Source organism: Pelophylax lessonae, assembly GCF_965119305.1.
Source record: "Pelophylax lessonae genome assembly, chromosome: 2".
Lineage (NCBI taxonomy): Eukaryota > Metazoa > Chordata > Amphibia > Anura > Ranidae > Pelophylax > Pelophylax lessonae.
The window spans coordinates 201,819,670-201,839,813 of NC_138769.1; the positions used below are offsets into that span (position 1 = coordinate 201,819,670).

Consider the following 20,144-nt stretch of genomic DNA (forward strand, 5'->3'; position numbering starts at 1 on the left):
TTGGTGGCTACGCCGTGCAAATCTAACCAACTGCCACTCAATTGCTCCAATTTCGTGGGTGACGATAACCTCCGACGCCAGCAGTACCGGCTGGGGAGCTCACTGCCGGTCAGAAGTGGCACAGGGCAGGTGGAATTTCGCCAGTCACGGAGTGGTGTCCAACATCCTAGAGCTACGAGCCGCCTTCAAAGCCCTCCAGGCTTTTCACCATCTGACTCAAGGGGCCTCAGTGTTACTCAGGATGGACAACACCACGGCAGTGGCATACGTCAAAAGGCAAGGTGGAACCCGCAGCATGTCTCTACTCCAGGAGACAGATCCAATTATGTCTTGGGCCCAGCAACACCTGGCCAACCTCTCTGCGGTCTTTGTCCCGGGGGTATTGAATAGGCAAGCAGACTTCCTGTCCAGATTCCAGTTGGACAACAACGAATGGTCCCTCCATCAGGAGGTGTTCAATTGGGTTCTGTCTCTAGGAGTTTCACCGGAGGTGGATCTTTTTGCGAGTCCACACAACAAAAAACTTCAGAAGTATTACACGAGGTTCAGGGATCCTCGAGCCTTCGGGGTGGATGCCCTCACGGACAGATGGAACTTCCAAGTTGCCTATGCCTTTCCACCGGTGCCAATAGTACTCCAATTCCTTCGGAGACTGAAGATGGAGGAAGTAGAGGTCATAGCGATAGTTCCCTTCTGGCCCAACAGGCCTTGGTTTCCTCTGCTGTCCCTTCTCAGCTTCAGGGACCAGATCCCTCTGCCTCTCAGGCCAGACCTTCTATCGCAGGGGCCTACTCTACATCCGAACCCTGCGCGTCTACACCTCAAGGTCTGGTTCTTGAGAGGGAGAGGCTGGAGGCCCTCGGATGTCCAGAAGAGGTGATTCCCACTCTTATGAGCTCGAGGAGGGCTAGCACCAACAGAGTGTATGAGAAAATCTGGGCAAGGTTTCTGAGTCATCAAGCCCAGGGTTTGGGTCCAGCAGGGGCACCTACCATTCAGCAAGTATTGAGTTTCCTACAGTCTGGTTTAGATCTGTCCCTCTCAGTCTCTTCTCTCCGGGTGCAAGTTTCTGCCATCTCAGCTTTCACCGGAATTCAGTGGGCAAGACATCAACTGATCCAACAGTTTTTTAAGGGCGCAGTCAGGCTCAGGCCTCAGAGAAAACCTAGATTCCCGAAATGGGATCTTCCGTTGGTCCTGGACTTCTTTGCTTCGAAAGAGGTTGCTTCCATGTCCATCAGGGAGCTTACGTTGAAGACGGTATTTCTGGTGGCTATCACCTCTGCCAAGAGGGTCTCAGAGATACACAATTTGGGCTGCAAAGAGCCTTTTCTGACCTTTTTTCAGGACAGGGTGGTCCTAATCCCTATGTTGGGGTCAAACCCTAAAGTTACATCTGTCTTCCACGAAAATTCTGAGATAGTTTTGCCTACCTTCAGAACAAATGAAGAATCCTTAGTCCATCCTTTAGATGTGGGAGACACTCTGAGTCAATACTTAGAGGCCACATCCTCCTTCCGGCAATCGGATTTCCTGTTTGTTCTTCTCCATGGGAATAAGAAAGGTACACGTGCATCTTCAAGAGCGGTGGCTGCTTGGATTGTCCAGGCTATACAATGGGCATATAGAGCAAAAGGCTTGGCTCCTCCAGAGGCGATTACGGCTCATTCTACCAGAATGCATTGCTACATCCTGGGCAGTTTCTAAACATGTCGCGCCTGATGTGATCTGCAAAGCAGCCGCTTGGTCATCTGTGAATACCTTCCTTACACATTACTGTGTTGAACCTGCTGCTTTATCTTCAGTTAACTTCGGCATTCAAGTTTTGTCAGTTGACAGTGCCAATTAAAGTTTTCTTTGTTCAGCATCTTCCCACCCGGGAGTGTATAGCGAGTTATTTCCCGAACGTATGCTGCCATGGAGTCTGTCAGGAAAACGGAAAATTGATATCAAATACTTACCGTAATTTTCCTTTCCTGATGGACTCCATGGCAGCAGGAGTCCCCTCCCAATTCCTGAGTAGGCTAGTTACAGAACACTGATGCTGAAAGGGAGCAAAGATTTATGGGAGTGGGGTCCTATGAGGTAGGAGAGGAGGCGGAGCCTACCCGAACGTATGCTGCCATGGAGTCCATCAGGAAAGGAAAATTACGGTAAGTATTTGATATCAATTTTCCGTTTTACTGGCTCTTGGAATCAGGTTCAAAACTATCTTCCATTTGGATGATTACCCAAAATCAACTAAAATCTACTGGAATCACTTTTACCAATTTTAGATATAATTGTTATGATGTTACACTATCAATAGAGGAGAATATATATTGTGTATATAAGTGATATACACTATATTGTCAAAAGTATTGGAACGACTGCCTTTACACGCACATGAACTTTAACTGCATTCCAGTCTTATGGGCCATACACACTATAAGATTTTCTGAAGAATTTTTCCTTTAGACTTACCAAAACCATATAATATGAGGTCAAACCTAAACACTTTCAATTTTTTATGCAATCTGGCAGGCCCTTGCACTACATAGAAAAGGTAAATCTGAAGGAAAAAGTCTTCAGAAAATCTTATAGTGTGTATGGCCCTTTAGTCTGTAGGGTTCAATATTGAGTTGGCCCACTACTTTGCAGCTATAACAGCTTCATCTCTTTTGGGAAGGCTGTCCACAAGCTTAGGAGTGTGTCTATGGGAATGTTTGACCATTCTTCCAGAAGCACATTTGTGAGGTTAGGCACTGATGTGAACGAGAAGGCTCGCAGTATCCGCTTTAATTCACCCCAAATTAACTGGATGAGGTCAGAACTCTGTGCAGGTCAGTCACGTTCCTCCACTCCAAACTCATTCATGTCTTTATGGACCTTGCTTTGTGCTCTGGTGCGCAGTCATGTTGGAACAGGAAGGGGCCACCCCCAAACTGTTCCCACAAAGTTGAGAGCATAAAATTGTCCAATTGTCTTGGTATGCTGACGCCTTAAGAGTTCCCTTCATTGGAACTAAGGGGCCAAGCCCAACCGATAAAAGGCTTGGAGGAGCGAGTTTGGGGTGGAGGAACTTGATTGGCCAGCACAGAGTCCTGACCTCAACCCCATAAAACACCTTTGGGGTGAATTAGAGTGGAGACTGTAAGCAAGGCCTTTTCGTCCAACATCAGTGCCTGACCTTACAAATGTACATCTGGAAGAATGGTCAAACATTCCTATAGAGACACTCCTAAACCTTGTGGACAGCCTTCCCAGAAGAGTTAAAGCTATAATAGCTGCAAAGGGTGTGTCAACCCAATATTAAACCCTACGGACTAAGACTGGGATGCCATTAAGTTCATGTGCTTGTAAAGGCAGGTGTCCCAATACTTTTGACACACTATAGTGTATGTTTGAGAGTGATATACTGTATGTTTGAGGTGGTGCATATGGTTTCATGTGTGTTTGGTATGTGTGGCATTGTGATATAATTTTAGATTTGATATACGAGATAAAGTATAATATATATTTTTTGTATTGTATACCGCAAGAGGCCTTCCCCGCTGTCAGACTACAGTACAATGATCAGTGTTTTCAGCTATAGCACTAGTGGCACTGATCGTTCAAGAAAAACCTGACAGGCTGGTTGTACACCAATTGATCGATAGATCAATTTCTGCATAACCAGCCTGAAAAACTTTAAAAAATGGGAAAACCCGTTTTTTGACTCTACCAGCTCTCATATATATATTTAAAAAACAAATATAGCAAAACAAGAACAAATCTATAGACAACTCATTGAACTAAATACAAAAAAATATATTATACTTTATTTCATATATCAAATCTAAAATTATATCACAATGCCACACATACCGAACCGAAATTGCACACAGGTGTGGAATGGCGACAAACTATAGTACATTCAATTTTCCATAGGTGATGCTTTAATAGCTTTTACAGGTTACCAGTTTAGAATTACACAGGAGGTCTGGTGCTGGAATTTTGGCTCTCGCTCTGACGTACGGTACGCAGAGATACGTCCTATGTATGGTTCGATGACGGTGTACATATGCATGCAGGACCAACATAAGTGTTCCCATTGGCGTGCGAACGCAAGGGGGGCAGGGGCTCTATACATTTCTTTGAATTTCAGTGAATACACAGGTGTAGAGCATGCATATACATTAGGGCTGCGCATCTTCACTTACCTCACGATTCGATGCGATTACGATTATTAGGGTCACGATTCGATTCCGCGATGCATCACGATTACTATGGGGACCCTTTTCTAAAGGGGGATCTATGATGACCCTGCTCTAAAGGCGGATCTATGGGGACCCTTCTCTAAAGGGGGATTTATGGGGACCCTGCTCTAAAGGAGATCTATGGGGAGCCTGGGCCTGTCCTAAAGGGGATCCAGGGGAACTGAGCTCTAAAGGGGGACCTATGGGGACCCTGCTCTAAAGGGGGATCTATGGAATAGATCCCCTTTAGTGCAGGGTCGCCATAGATCCCCCTTTAGAGTAGGCCAGCATCCCCAGAGATCCCCCTTTAGTAGAGCAGGTCCCCCCATAGATCCCCCTTTAGTAGAACAGGTCCCCTCATAGATCCCCCTTTAAAGCAGGCCACATCAGGTTAGAAGAGTTACCTGATGCTAGTTGTAGTACCGTAGGCCCTGGTAAGGAGGAATGCTGGGCTCTGTAGTCCCCCTAGTTGTAGTATAGCAGGCTCTGGTAAGGAGAAATGCTGGGCTCTGTAGTCCCCCTAGTTGTAGTATAACAGGCTCTGGTAAGAAGGAATGCTTGGCTCTGTACAGAGCTACAGAGCCCAGCATTCCTCCTTACCAGGGCCTGTTATACTACAACTAGGGGGACTACAGAGCCCAGCATTCCTCCTTACCAGGCCTACTGTACTACAACTAGGGGGACTACAGAGCCCAGCATTCCTCCTTACCAGGGCCTACTGTACTACAACTAGGGGCACTACAGAGCCCAGCATTCCTCCTTACCAGGGCCTGTTATACAACAACTAGGGGGACTACAGAGTCTGTAGTAGTCCCCCTAGTTGTAGTATAACAGGCCCTGGTAAGAAAGAATGCTGGGCTCTGTAGTGCCCCTAGTTGTATTATAGCAGGCCCTGGTAAGGAGGAATGCTGGGCCCTGTAGTGCTCCAACTTACCAGGAAGCAGAGCTGCAGCCAGTTGTGGATGAAGTAGCGGTAGGTGTATGGAGTAGGGTTCGGACAGGTCCTGGGTGATGAGCCTCATGTCGGGAATTTGGAGCTCGGACTAGTGCAGTTAACGGTACAGGCGGAAAGCAGGGCCTCCTCGCTCCCCTGCGGTCAACTCAGGCTGTCTGCCGAGAACCGCACCTCTACCAGAAGTGTACCGAGCTGGAAAGGCCGCGACTTCGGGTGGCCGGGCTTTCAGAGCGGGCGGTCGGGCAGCAGCGTGCTAAGTGGGCATGCCGTGTGTATCCCGGGGCCAGAGAGAGCACTGATAGCTCCGCTCTCCTCCTCTTCTCTCCCGCGCCGCGAGGAGGAGCTCCGTATCCCACAAGCCCGGCCAGCGCCGCCATGTCACTTCTGTCCCCGCCCCGGAAGTGACGTAATTAGGTAATCGATTATTCAACCACCCTGATTCGATGCAGAATCGCGAAGGGTCGCATCGCGATGCATCGATTCGGCGATTATATTTAGCAGCCCTAATATACATGTAGCACCCTCCTAGATAGGTGCTAGGAAGAAAACATAGTCTGCTCCATCTACTTATCAGGGGAGCCTGACCAGTAGTTCCGCCTGTTGCATGTTTCCATGTGTGGTTCATCTGGCCTGAGGGAGTGTCCCCACTGTATAAAATAGGGGAGCCTGTTGGGCAGTGGAGGAAACCTAGCCAGTGACACACAGGCTTTGTAACTATCCCTGTGGGTTGGCACAAACAGTGGTGCATCTTGGGATATGTTATAAAAGCCAAGGGCACATGTGACAGGGTGTCTTTGGGTGGGAAGCCAGGTGCCAGGTGGAGGGTGACGACTGTTTCTCCTCCTGTCTCTTGAGGAAGGTGGTCACAGGCGGTCGGCCTTGTGAGCCAGAAGTGTGGTACTGAGCCAGGAGGTCCAGTGGATACTGACGAGTGGAGTTGGAGGCAGAGCAACCCTGGGAAAAATAGTGTCCGTGAGTACCGGGAAGCCAGGGGTCTGCCCAGGAAGGGGACCGCTCCAGTGGAGAGTCAGTGAACAGGAGCTAGCACACACAGCAAGTGAGAAAGAGGGGTGCCAAGCTAGGACCCTGAAGAGTAACTTTAACAGGATCATATTCTCTATCTTCACTTCAGTGGCAAGGTGAAGTAGCGGCCTTGCCGCACACACTGCAGCTAGTTGTCCTCAGAATTGTGCATAGTTCATAGTTGGAGTATCCCACTCATCCCTTCTCCTATCCTAGTTCTAAATAAAACACGAAAACCAAATCCCCTGGACTGTTCATTGTTTGAGCCAAGCATTTAAAGTGATACGTTTGTACAGATTGTTGCTACGGGTAACCCAGGGGAATCCAGAAAGTGTAATTCTCAGCAGTCCTCTAGAGGGCAGTGCTACATACATATTAACAATCTGCTGTACTCACAGTATATCAGTGTGTCAACATAAAAGTATGAATGGTAGCATCGATCTCCTGGTCAACCCAAAAATCAGGGTAACCTGGAGGTTACTCAACGGGTGGAACAAGAGGACACAAAAAGAATGTGATGATCACATTGGCGTAAAAAAGGCTGCTCACAAGGATCGCAAAAAAAAGCCACCCTGGAGACAAAGATCATATTTCAATAATAGAAAAAATAAATAAATGAAATAAGAAAATAAATGAAGGGTGCAAAATAAAATGAGAAATAATAAAATTTTTTTAGTAAGACTCAGTTAGAAATCAATATAAAGTATACCCTTTGCAGGAAACATGCATGTGTGACCAAACCAATAGCACAACATCTGATTTAACAGAAAGTCAAAGAGACTACCCATCAGTGTGGGGGAGATATACCTATTTATATGCTGGAGATCATTAATTAGGCAGTGAAGGGGCCATGCCTGCACAAACCACCCTGTCAATCCAGAGCAGGGTATAGCAGGTGGACCCCTTATACATGACCTCTGTACATGGAGGAGGGCCTCCACATCTGTGCAGCTTATTGCGATCCCTTGGCCCGAATTGGCTTCCAGCGCCACCGCGCATGTACTGCGTGGTGACGTCAGACGCCAACGGGCAGCCCCGACATGCGTGAACAGTTGGACCTGGAGTGTACTTGCCAAACACAGACCGGCACCTAATGATGATGCCGGCCAGTGATGTGCACGGCGCGGCCTAGTTTGTATTGGCTCTATGCGTCAGAACAGCACAATGGGGCCTATGCGTGTCGGGAGCAGAAAACATGAGACGTCAAGGACATCTAGTGGCCAAGTGAAAAAAATGTACAGGAGGGCAGGTCCAAGGAGGAACAAAAGCTACAAATAAATAACAATACAATTTTTATATATATATATATATATATATATATATATACTGTGTGTGTGTGTTTGTATGTATATATATATATATATATATATATATATATATAGATTTGTGTCGGCAAACATCGAAATATATCCAATATAGGTATCCGCCTATAGAAAAAGGATCAGTATTGACACCATAGTATAGATATGCAAATAAATACATAAATACTTGTACATATACCTGCAAGTTTATAATATAGAAACCAAGGAAAATTATATATAACATCAAAAGTGTAACAATGGTTTATTTAGTGCAATAGAACAAATGTATAGAGAAGAGGGTATGTAGGAGTCAGAGTAAGGAATCCTCTTCCAATGCATAAATGAGTGGGATACTCCCCTATGGGCCATGACTGGGACCTGAGATAAAGGGGATCGGGGAAGGGGAAAAAAAGGGAAGAGGGGGAAGGAAAAAGGAGCAAGGATTCACAGATCTTTTTTGTAACCTTCAGAGCTGAATCCCTGGAGGAATGGCTTGAAATTGAAGGCCTTATTGATGCCCGAGGGCAAAATGGCATTTAGATCAGAAATCCACCGCAGCTCATGTTGAAGGAGAGCTTTGTTAAAATTCCTTCTTCGTGAGCTGGGGTTAACACGATCAAGGACCAGAAAGGCCACTTGGAGAAAGTGACCACCATGGACCTGTGTGACATGTCACCCATGGGGGGGTTCTGGGTCGATCTTTTTCATGCATAGTATATGGCGGTACATACGTTGACAGAATCTTTGGATAGTTTTTCCTGTTTTTCCCATATAGTAGCAACCACATTCACACTGCAGAAGGTAAACTGCCCCCGCTGTTTGGCAGTTGGCAAAGTGTTTTGGGGTATATATGCGTCCAATGGGAAACCGTACATGCCGTCTTTTGTCAATGAATTGGCAGTTTGAACATGAGCCACAGGGAAATGCTCCTAAAGGTTTACAGGGGTCACCACGTGACCCCAGCACTCACTCTGTGCAAGCCGATTACCCACAGATGGAACCCTTCTGTAGGCGATTTGAGAGGTCGGGATAACAAATGGCCCCACTGTGGGGTCTGATGTCAGAAGGTGACAATATTTATTCAGGACCTGTTTCAGTTTCTTATGTACATTGGAATATTTAGTAATGATTCTGGTTGAATCAGTACATGTTGGTTTTCCTTTAGTAAAAAGAAGGTCATGTCTAGAGATTTTAGCCACCTGCCTGAAAGCTTTTTATAAGCATTTGTGGCTGTATCCTCTTTGTAAAAGTCGTTGCTTCCTGGATAAAGGCTTCCTCACTTGAGCAGATATGTTTCGCTCTGAGATATTGGGTGTTGGGGATAGATGCTATTAAAGGTTGTGGATGAAAGCTGGTGGCATGAAAAATGTTATTGCCAGCAGTTGGTTTCCGAAAGAGTTCACAAGACAGCATATGATCCTAATTCCTGAGGATTTAAACTAATCAGCTCTAAGGTATAGGAAGTGCAGCCTCAGCCCTAGCTCCTCCTGATAACCACGCCCCTGACACACTTTGCCCCGCCCCAGTGCCTAGTCATATGACTAAGCCCCGGGGCGGGGGGAAATGCATCGTGGGTGTGGCTATCGGGAGGAGTTGGGGCTGAGACTGCTCTTACCTTCCTATACCTTGGAGCTGATCGGTGTGTGCGGCATTGATCTACTATAGATTCATAGAGCTTTCTGGATGAGAACACTCACTCCATCACCCTCTTTTTCAGTGGAACATTTGAACAACGGTATCTAGTGCTTGGTGGAAAGAGTTCACAAGACAGCATATGATCCTAATTCCTGACGATTTAAACTAATCAGCTCTAAGGTATAGGAAGTGCAGCCTCAGCCCTAGCTCCTCCTGATAACCACGCCCCTGACACATTCTGCCCCGCCCCATGGCCTAGTCATATGACTAAGCCCGGGGCGGGGGGAAATGCATCGTGGGTGTGGCTATCGGGAGGAGTTGGGGCTGAGACTGCTCTTACCTCCCTATACCTTGGAGCTGATCGGTGTGTGGCGTTGATCTACTATAGATTCATAGAGCTTTCTGGATGAGAACACTCACTCCATCACCCTCTTTTTCAGTGGAACATTTGAACAACGGTATCTAGTGCTTGGTGGAACAGCGCTCCAACAAGTCTATGAGAAAAACATGGGTACAGGTTACCATAAATGTGAGTCATGAGCCCCGTGGGAAGTACTTACATCCCAATTGTCATACAAATGACTACTGATCTCCCATCTTTTTGAATGTTGGAAAATATCTTACATTCAAGTGTAAAACTGTTGCTTATTCTACATGGTTCCATATTTATCCAGAGTGGCAAAATACACAATCTAGTTCAACCAATATAAAAAAAAATGAACAGAGTAAAGAAATAGAAAACCTCTGTATGCATAATCCTTTACCCACTGTTGATCCAGAGGAAGGCAAAAAAAAGCCTTATGAAGCATGATCCAATTTGCTCCATCTGAGGGGAAATATGTTCCTTCCTAATCCCCCAGAAGGCAATTTAAGAACAAAACCAATATACACAGTCCCTCTTTGCTGATGTTGGACCAGCCCTGGAGATGCCGTGATGAATTTATTGCCAGGTTTGCCAACCCTGTATCAGTGCTCTGTTTTCAAACATAAAATTAGATCACATTTGCTGATCATATTATGGTCACTGAATGTCTCAGCAGTCATTTGGAGAATAGGGAAAAACGGAACCTTCATCATTATAATTCAGTCTATCTATGTATGGCTTGGTACTTATGTTAATGTACTGTTGATGTCCTGACACATAAAAATCAGTCTTATTACACCTTTTCTATCTGATGAAGCATAGCCGATTATAAGAGTCAGCGCGCTGCACTACATCAAGAGCTGAGCCAAATGTTCACACTATTGATTAACATCAAGAGAGCTGCAGGATACCGCTTGGCTTTATTAGTCTCCACAGCCTGCTAGTGTTGGGAAAGCTGTGATATGTACTGTTAAAGTGTGCTAGAAAATTAGTTCAAACACGAGCCAAGATGTGGATGATTTTCTACCGCTTCTAATGAGTGTTTTCCCTGGATAACTCAAGTGTAAAAACAATTCAAATCTAGTACATGATCATTAGAGTTATTTAACAGATGTCCTGTGTTAGAATTAAAGAGTAAAGGGCCTGAGTTGTTCAATATCTATGTTTTTAAACTAATGTTTTATATTTTTGTATAATTTATATTTAATCTTCCTTTTACAAAAAGAAAATGTAATGAAGGGCACAAGCTTGATACTGTTTTTGCAGAACATTATGGGTTTCTAAAAAGAGAGCACAACAGTGGTTTGTATTTTTCTAACTGATTTGTGCTGATCTGTATATATCAAGGAGAGAGGGGGGGGAAAGGGAGATGTTCTGACTCATTCAGCTGTTTGGGTAATCTGAGCTTCAGGTATTGAACTTTTAAGTCAAGAAGTTTGAAGTTTAACTTGCTGACCGTATACTGTACATCAGGGGCGTAACTACAGGGGTTGCAGGGGTTGCGATTGCAACCGGGCCCAATGCTCCAGGGGGCCCAGCATTGGAGGGGAGGCGGGGGCAGCATGTAGAGAAATCATTGTCCTCCTTTTTCCTCCTGTAGCTGCAGAAAGAAAATGGAGGGGATTGGATCCTCTGTATCCTCTGTATGCTGCCCCCGCCACTCCTCCAGTTCACTTGTGTTCTGCTGTCTCTGGGCCCCTGTGTGATCCCCTGGTCCCCCCCCCCCACTGTGATCCCTCCCCTTTTCTGCCGGCTGCTGCAGGGGATGTGTAACAATAGAGAACCAGGAAGGGGTCGGTAAATATGTCATTTACCAGCTCCTCGCTTCTCTAAATGGACAGAGTCATAGTCAGTGACATTGTAAAAAAATAAAAAAAAATGATAAAAAATAATACAATTAAAATACCAAAAAATAAAAACTACTGACACCAGTGGGTGAACTTCCAGGATCGCAAAGGTCACACTTGCAACCGGGCCCTGGCATTCCACCACCGTGGGGAGGCCCCAAGATGGCAGGAAGGGGGCCCACTGCAAAACTTGTGAAAGGGACCCGCTGTGGGACCGCAATTAAGGGCCCCGCAAGCGGAGTAAAGAGCCCCAGGATCAGTGGGAAGAGCCCCGGGCTTGAAGGGAAGGGGGTCCGGGGGGGCCCTTCATGGTTTCTTGCACCGGGGCCCTGAAGGTTCTAGTTACGCCTCTGCTGTACATATACGGTGGCAAAGCGGCTCCTCTGTGCAGGATCATGTACCTGTAGGTGATCCTGCACTTCCAGGTCTGGCGCTCACATGCTTGCCGCCTGCGGCCCGCTTCCGCTGTGATTGGAAACAGCGGGAGCCAATCAGCGGGCCTGGCGGACACGATGTCCACTGGGACCCGCCGATCATTCTGGAGAGAGACAGAATGGCAGTCTGCCTCTGTACACAAGGCAGATCACGTTCTTTGAGAAGAGGAGGCAGTGATCCTGTGTTCTTGCTAAGCAGGAACAGGGATCTCTGCCTTCCTACAGTACAAGCACATCCCACACATTTATCAAGCACTACCTAGGAACACTTTTTACCCTTTGATCGCCTCTGATGTTAACCCCTTTCCCTTTGCTGCCAGTGTTTTTAGTACAGTGACAGTGCATATTTTTAGCACTGATCACTGTATTAGTGTCACTGGTGCCCAAAAAGTGTCACTAAGGGGGAGATTTACTAAAGCTGGTGCACTAGGAATCTGGTGCAGCTGTGCATTGTAACCAATCCGCTTCTAACTTCAGCATGTTAAATTAAGCTTTGACGATAAAGCCTGGAAGCTGATTGGTTACTATGTAGAGCTGCACCAGATTCTGTGTGCACAGGTTTTAGTAAATCACCCCCTAATGCCCCGTACACACATGCAGATTATCTGAAGACTTTTGTCTTCAGATTTACCTTTTCTATGTATTGCAAGGGCCTGCCGGATTGCATACAAATTGAAAGTGTTTAGGTTTGACCTCATATTATATGGTTTTGGTAAGTCTACAGACAAAAGTCTTCAGATAATCTGCACGTGTGTACGGGGCATAAGTGTCCGATTTGTCCCCCGCAATGTCGCAGTCCAGCTATAAGTCACTGATCGCTGCCATTACTGGTAAAAATAAATAAATAAATAAGAATTCCATAAATCAATCCCATAGTTTGTAGACGCTATAACTTTTGGGCAAACCAATCAATATACGCTGATTGGGATTTTTCTTTTTTTTTTTACCAAAAACATGTAGCAAAAGACATATTGGCCTAAAACTGAAAAGAAATTTGATCTTTTACATTTTTTTTTTTTATTTGGTATGTTTTATAGCAGAAAGTACGTTTTTTTTTTTTTCAAAATTGGCGGTCTTTTTTTGTTTATAGCGCAAAAACTAAAAACCGCAGAGGTGATCAAATACCACCAAAAGAAGGCTCTATTTGTGGGAAAAAGGACATCAGTTTAATTTGGGTACAGTGTCCCATGACCACGTAATTGTCAGTTAAAGTAACAGTGCTGTATCGCAAAAAATGGCCTGGTCATGAAGGGGGGTAAACCCAAATTTTAGTAATATTTACTGAACCCTCCAGGAAGCTTGAAATGCATACAGCTGTAGTGTACCAGTCCAGCTCATTCCTTTCAATGTGATATTCTGGAAACCATTTTTTTTCCCCCATGTTGTGCAGCAGAATCATTCCCAAGCACATATCCCTCAGGACCCTTGCTTAATATCATGTACTAAAAGCCTAATCTATGAAAGTGTATTAATAGCTCCTTGGACATGTGAATTTGACTCGTGGTATAACAATCAAAGAGAGGAAATGGCAGAGCACGGGCTTCATGAAGCTGTCCTTCCCACATCACATGTGAAGGAGCTTTGTGATATCTGCTTGCGGTAGATTACAATATGGTAAATTGAGTGTACTGAGTGAGATTGCATTTCTTTATACTGGGTCAGTAAGAGGGGAGTTGGAGTGTTGGATCTGGTGTTATGTGACTTCCCCTCTCTCTGCTATCTGCATCACCATTTTTATCATCTTGTTGCTTAAGCTGGTCCTACATTATACAATTTTCATGTTCAATTTATTTTAGATTTACCTTCAACTATGTTGCGCAAGGGCCTGCCTGATTGCATACAATTTGAAAGTGTTAAGGTTTGACCTCAAATTATAAGGTTTTGGTAAATCTAAAGAAAACTTGCACAGGAAAATTGTATAATGTATGGCCAGCTTTAAATTAGCTAATTGTTAAAGTGGAAGACAAGGCTAACTATAACTCTTCTTAATTTGGTCCATTCACCTAAATAAGCAGCTCCTGCACCCCTGTGTAAGGGAGTGCTTGATGTTCCCTCATCTTTCTTGCAGCAGCCTCTTTTTGACACAGTTAAGCTGAAGCTTTTGTATCACGTGACTGGCAGGGTGAATAAAAATCGATAAGAAAAACATTTTTTTATATTTAAATGGGATTTTTTTTTTTATTTAAATCCAATTTTTTAAAACACATTTATTTTAATAGAGTGCTTTTGGAGTAAAAATCTATCTAAAGACAGTTTTAAATGTAAGATACATTAACCACTTTACCACCGGACGATTTTGCTGCTTTACGTCCAGGCCACTTTTTGCGATTCGGCACTGTGCGACTTTAACTGACAAATGCCCGGTCATGCAACACCGTACCCAAACGAAATTTACGTCCTTTTTTTCCCACAAACAGAGCTTTATTTTGGTGGTATTTTATCACCTGTGCGATTTTCATTTTTTGCGATATTAATAAAAAAATATCCAAAATATTAAATTTTTGTCATATATTTAGGCCAAAATGTATTTAGCTACATGTCTTTGACAAAAAAATTCTCAATGAGCGTATTTTTAACCGCTTTAAGACCGGAAGATTTTACCCCATTCCTGACCAGGCCATATTTTGCAATTCGGCACTGCGTTAATTTAATGGACAATTGCGCGGTCGTGCAGTGCTGTACCCAAATTAAATGTATGTCCTTTTTTCCCCACAAATAGAGCTTTCTTTTGGTGGTATTTGATCACCTTTACGATTTTTACTTTTTGCGCTATATACAAAAAAAGAGCGACAATTTTGAAAAAATAATATTTTTACATTTTTTTATATGAAATTCCCCCCCCCCCCAAAAAATGTAAAAATCAACATTTGTTAACATTTTAGGCCAATTTGTTTTCTGCTACATATTTTTGGTAAAAAAAAATCGCAATTAATTTTGATTGGTTTGCGCAAAAGTTATCGCAGCTACTAACTATGGGAAATTTATGTAATTTTTATTGTTTTTTTTTAAACTAGTAATGGCGGCGATCTGCAATTTTTTTGCGGGACTGCGACATTGCGGCGGACAGATCCGACCCTTGACTGACATTTATGACACTTTTGGGGGTACTAGTGACATTACTACAGTAATCAGTGCTATAAATATGCACTGTTACTGTAAAAATGACACTGGCAGGGAAGGGGTTAACTTTTATTGGTGATCAAGGGGTTAATGTATGCCTGGTGCTTACTGACGTGTGTGGGGGGAGGGAACTGTGTCCTGTAATCTGTGACTGCCTGTCACTTAGGAGATCCGCCCGCTTTGTTTACACAAGCGGGCGGATCTCCACACTCGATCCCCGACGATCAGGGAAGAGCAGCAGTGATCACCGCCGCTCCTCCCCTGGCCCGACTCCCGATGTGACTGAATACAGCGGGAACGAACCTCCGGCGGCGCGCGCGCGCCGCCCACTAGGGGAGGAGTCCAGCAACGTAGACCTACGTCGCTGGACGATAACGAACCACTTTGGCGCAGTACGCTCAATGTGAGCGGTCGGCAAGTGGTTAATAACTTAGTTTATTCAGCATGAAATGGAGCTTAGTTATGTAGCATGCGGCTGTATATTTTGCAATATTTACATTTTTGGTAAACTCATTCAATGAATCCAATCTCTGCAAGCTGAGATAACATGCACAGCATTGATGCATTCACACAATTTCACACAGCAAGAATGAGTCCTTACATTTAAAGAGCACCTGTCATTTCAGATCCATCACTGCAGCACCTGTTAGCGGTCATCCACTCACCTGCCATCGCCACATCCCTTACCTTGTTGTGTCACTGCCACATCACCAGCTGTCCCATGAATGTGAATGGGACTGTCGGTGAGTCAACAGCGAGTCAGAGGAGGAGCTGCTGCAGAACAGAGATGACAGTTGCTTTTTAAAAATGATGAATTAAATTGAGTTGATTTAAATCCAGCCTTTTTACTAGTGATTTAAATCATGATTTAAATTGTAATTTAAATCGAGTTGATTTAAATCAAATCCACCCTGGTGACCGAACTGGATTAAAAAAGATAAGTACTTTTTTTATACAAGGTGTGTAGGATAGCCAGGAGGAGGGAATGTTTTTAAAAAAGGTAAGTACAGTAATCCCCCGCTCCATCGCGGTTCAGTTTTTGCGGTCCCGGTAATTTGCGTTTTTTTTTGTAATGTTATTTTACTATATAAATCATTAAAAATGAAATATTTTTGTGTTTTTCATAGCTCTTGCTATGTCTCTTAATATCTTTTATGTGTTTAAATGAGTTTCTATTGTTTTAAAAGTGTGTTTAAAGACCTTAAAATGCTTTTACACGTACACAGTGACAGTAAAAAAAACATGCCTACAATGCATTTTAATAGGGTTTTTCTATTTTGCGGAATTTCACTTTTCGCGGCTGGGTCCGGAACGTAACCCCCGCAATGGAGGGGGGTTTACTGTACACAAATGGGTTGGGGAGGGGGTGGAGGGAATGATTTTTAGAATAGTTCTAATTAGCATTTACTAAAACTTTAACACTTTAACTAATAACCCCAAATCTTTCTGTATTTCCCAGCTGATTTATATTTAAAATATAAATATAAGAGCAGTGCTATTCAATGGCAATATATATATATCCTTACAATTTCACATTTTAATTGAATTTCTTATTTTACTGCCTATACACCTATTTTGCCAAAATCCTTTTGTAATATGGTGATGTTCTGTGAAATTTTAAATATTCAACATTATTTTCATCAAAAATGTTGTGATTGCCATCTGCCTAATCATTACTGAGTAGATTGTTAATAAATAAGCTTTGGAAACCTCTCAAAGCCTTTAAAACTTTAGAGCACCAATTTCTGTGTGGTTACTTTAGTAATGAAAATGGTATTATTAGTAGCAATCAGCATGGATTCATGAAAAATCGTTCTTGCCAAACCAATCTATTAACCTTCTATGATGAAGTGAGCTGCCACCTTGATAAAGATAAGCCTGTGGATGTGGTGTATCTGGACTTTGCAAAGGCCTTTGACACCATTCCCCACAAACTTTACAAACTAAGGAAGGTAGGTATGGACCATAAGGTGAGTACCTGGAAAGAGAACTGGCTCCAGGGGAGAGTGGAAAGGGTGGTGATTAATGGGGAGTACTCAGATTGGGCGGGTGTGGAAAGTGCAGTCCCCCAGGCTTCTGTCCTGGGGCCAATCCTGTTTAATTTATTCATAAATGATCTAGAGGAGGGGATATCGAGTAAAATCTCAGTATTTGCGGATGATACTAAACTAAGCATGCCAATATCTTCTGGGCAGGATGTGGAAACCTTACAAGCGGACCTGAACAAAATAATGGGGTGGGAAACTACATGGCAGATGAGGTTTAATGTTGAAAAAAGTAATGCACTTGGGTGCCAGAAACCAGAAAGCAAGCTACTCACTGGGGGGGAACCTCTGGGTGAGTCTAGGATGGAAAAGGACCTGGGGGTACTGGTAGACAACATGCTTGGCAGTGGCATGCAATGCCAAGCCACTACAAGCAAAGCCAACAGAATACTGGGATGTATAAAAAAGGGGATTCACTCCAGAAATAAAGAGATTATTCTCCCACTCTACAAGACTCTGGTCCGGCCACAGCTGGAGTATGCTGTCCAGTTCTGGGCACCGGTCCTCAGGAAGGATGTGCTGGAACTGGAGAAAGTCAAGAGAAGGGCAACAAAAATAATTAGGGGAATGGAGGACATCAGCTATGAGGAAAGACTACAAGCACTGAACTTATTCTCTCTGGAGAGGAGACGATTGAGGGGGGATATGATATCAATGTACAAATACTGTACTGGCAACCCTAGCATATGGAAAAACCTATTCAGAGAAAGGAAATACAATAAGACACGTGGCCACTCACTAAAATTAGAGGAAAGGCGGTTTAACCTTAAAATACGCAGGAGGTTCTTCACTGTAAGAGTAGTAAGGATGTGGAATTCCCTTCCGCAAACAGTTGTATCAGCAGGGAGCATTGATAGTTTCAAAAAACTATTAGATGGGCACCTTAAAGACCACAACATACAGGGGTATACAATGTACGGCTAACAGCAAACACACACGCACATCATAGGTTGAACTGGATGGACTGATGTCTTTTTTCAACCTCACTAACTATGTAACTATGTACTAAAACTGAAAGTAAGAGGAATATTTTTGACAGAGTCGGAAACCTGCATCCAATTTGCATATGTGTGAACCCGGCCTAAGGATATCGCTATTGGTTCAACAGCCAGAGCATATAGGAGGGGAGAGAGCGGGCAGCCTTGACAAGTTCCCTTAAATCGATGAATGGGCTTGGAGTCCACGCCATTTGCTGACACTCTGGTCACTGGGGATTGATATAATAATTGTACCCACTTAATAAATTTGAGTCCATAGCCATAGCACTGCAAACTGCTAAAGACAGCACTACTTCATTGATTGAAAAGCTTTGGCCGCATACAAAGTTGCAGTGACCCTCGTGACAAAGTAATCCTGTTGAGCCTGTAAATTAATAAATAAACATCTACTAATGAAGATAGTATTTTTACCTGCCATTGGCCAGGGTGAATTAAAGATAGAATGACTTGGTTTAAACGCATAGCCAGCACTTCCGCTAAAATCCTAATATCCACCAATATGAAACCTTTTACGGATCTTTCCTTTATTAACACAATGCTCTGTGCCTGCCCAATGTGTTCCTTTGCCTTTTTTTTTTTTTTTTTATCATGACATAAGCCAGCCAGCATATAATAGTTTAAAATCTGTTGACAACTATATTCACACTTCACAAAACACTCAAATGAATCTTTTTTCCTGCAGGAATATTTGGATGAAAATGAAGAGGATTTTCCTGCAACAAATGCACACAAAACAGATACTCTAAGTGCATATTCCATGGTGAGTACAACCAAAGATTAAAAAAAAAATAATAATAATAAAATATAAAAATAGCTTTACAACAGTTTTTAATCTTTCTCACTCTTTACAAAACTAAAAAAAAAAAAAATGTTTGTATTTGCATACACTTTAAACAAGACATATTTTATCATTAATATGTAAGGAGGGTAGTTATGAATTATTTATGTATACGGCCAAATTAGTGGAATTTTACCCCAGATTTACACAGTAAAAATTCCCTGTAAACATATCTATTTTCCAATAGGGAAAGGTCTTTACTGTAGCATTGTAACGCTCATGCGTTTTTTGTTAGTGAATGGATTTGCAGCTGCAGAATTATTACACTCAGTAGTCATGTAGAGAATGTGTTGAACAACATATCCAACTCTCAGGACTTCATCACTGTGTACAGCCTGTTATGCAAATATACATACACTCAATATGATGTTCCTGGAGTGATAGAATGTATATGATAGAATAGAGGTGAGAGACAGGCAATAGAATGGTGAGCACTTAGTAGTAGTATTCAGGAGAGAGGTAGGTGATGATAGTATGCAGATAGGTTTTAGCAATCATGTATAGTAACAGGTGGTAGGGGACAGCAGATGAAGTATGCAAGAGAGAGTAACCTAGTGCAATGATAGGTGATGGTAGTCCCAAGAGCTAGCAATCTATGCAGATGATAGAAATAGCTTAGATAGTAATAGTCCCTTTAGTATGCAGTAGTAGATAGTGAAAGTTAGGTTGAGGAAGGAATCCCCTGCGGGGTACTTATCACTAGATGGGTTAGTAGTAGCAAGGTCCAAGAGTAATGGAGTAATCCGGTAGCGAGATACTGGATCGGTAGCGAGGTTCCGGTCTTGTTCAGGCAAGGGGAATAGCTTGAAGCTCCGGCAGCATTGGACAAGACAAGGCAACATGCGGTTTGAACGAGCAATGAGTGAGAGAAAGCCGGCGATTGAAATAGTCGCTCATAGCGGCGCCCGGCGATGACGTCATTGCCCTTAAAGGTGTATGCGTTCCATTTGGATAGCAAGATGGGACGCAATATTAAGAGAGAAATGTGGAAATAAGGGTACCAGAGGTACCAGAACATTACAAGCATGCATCCTATGTAGAAAGAGTGAATATTATCCTACCTACAAACATGCCTGGTTAATGAGCTGAATCATTGTCTATGGAGAGTGTTGAACCTGTGTTTTTGCAGAAGTTAAGAACTTTCATGTTTTATTTTTTCAACTTGCGGGGTGGTATCCTCATACCAAGAGAGCTGCAAGTAGACATTCTCCCTGCTGCGCTGATACCATCCTAGACAGGAGCTTCTCATTTTCAAAGCTTGATGGTGGCGGGCAGCAGGGCGGATTAAGAGTCCAAGATGGGGTGTCAGGTAAGAGAGGCTTATCCAGGTAACCCCCTAACTGGTGAACTGGTTCTAGGGGTCCTCA

The 20,144-nt window shown here is 43.6% G+C and overlaps 1 protein-coding gene across 1 annotated transcript in view; it reads left to right on the forward strand.

The window, feature by feature from the left end:
• Positions 1-20,144, forward strand: part of SYTL5 (synaptotagmin like 5) — a 370,633-nt gene that overhangs the window by 269,190 nt on the left and 81,299 nt on the right. The window contains exon 12 of the mRNA XM_082245444.1: positions 18,622-18,699. Coding sequence (XP_082101570.1) covers positions 18,622-18,699 — 78 coding nt within the window. The remainder of the gene's footprint in view (positions 1-18,621; positions 18,700-20,144) is intronic.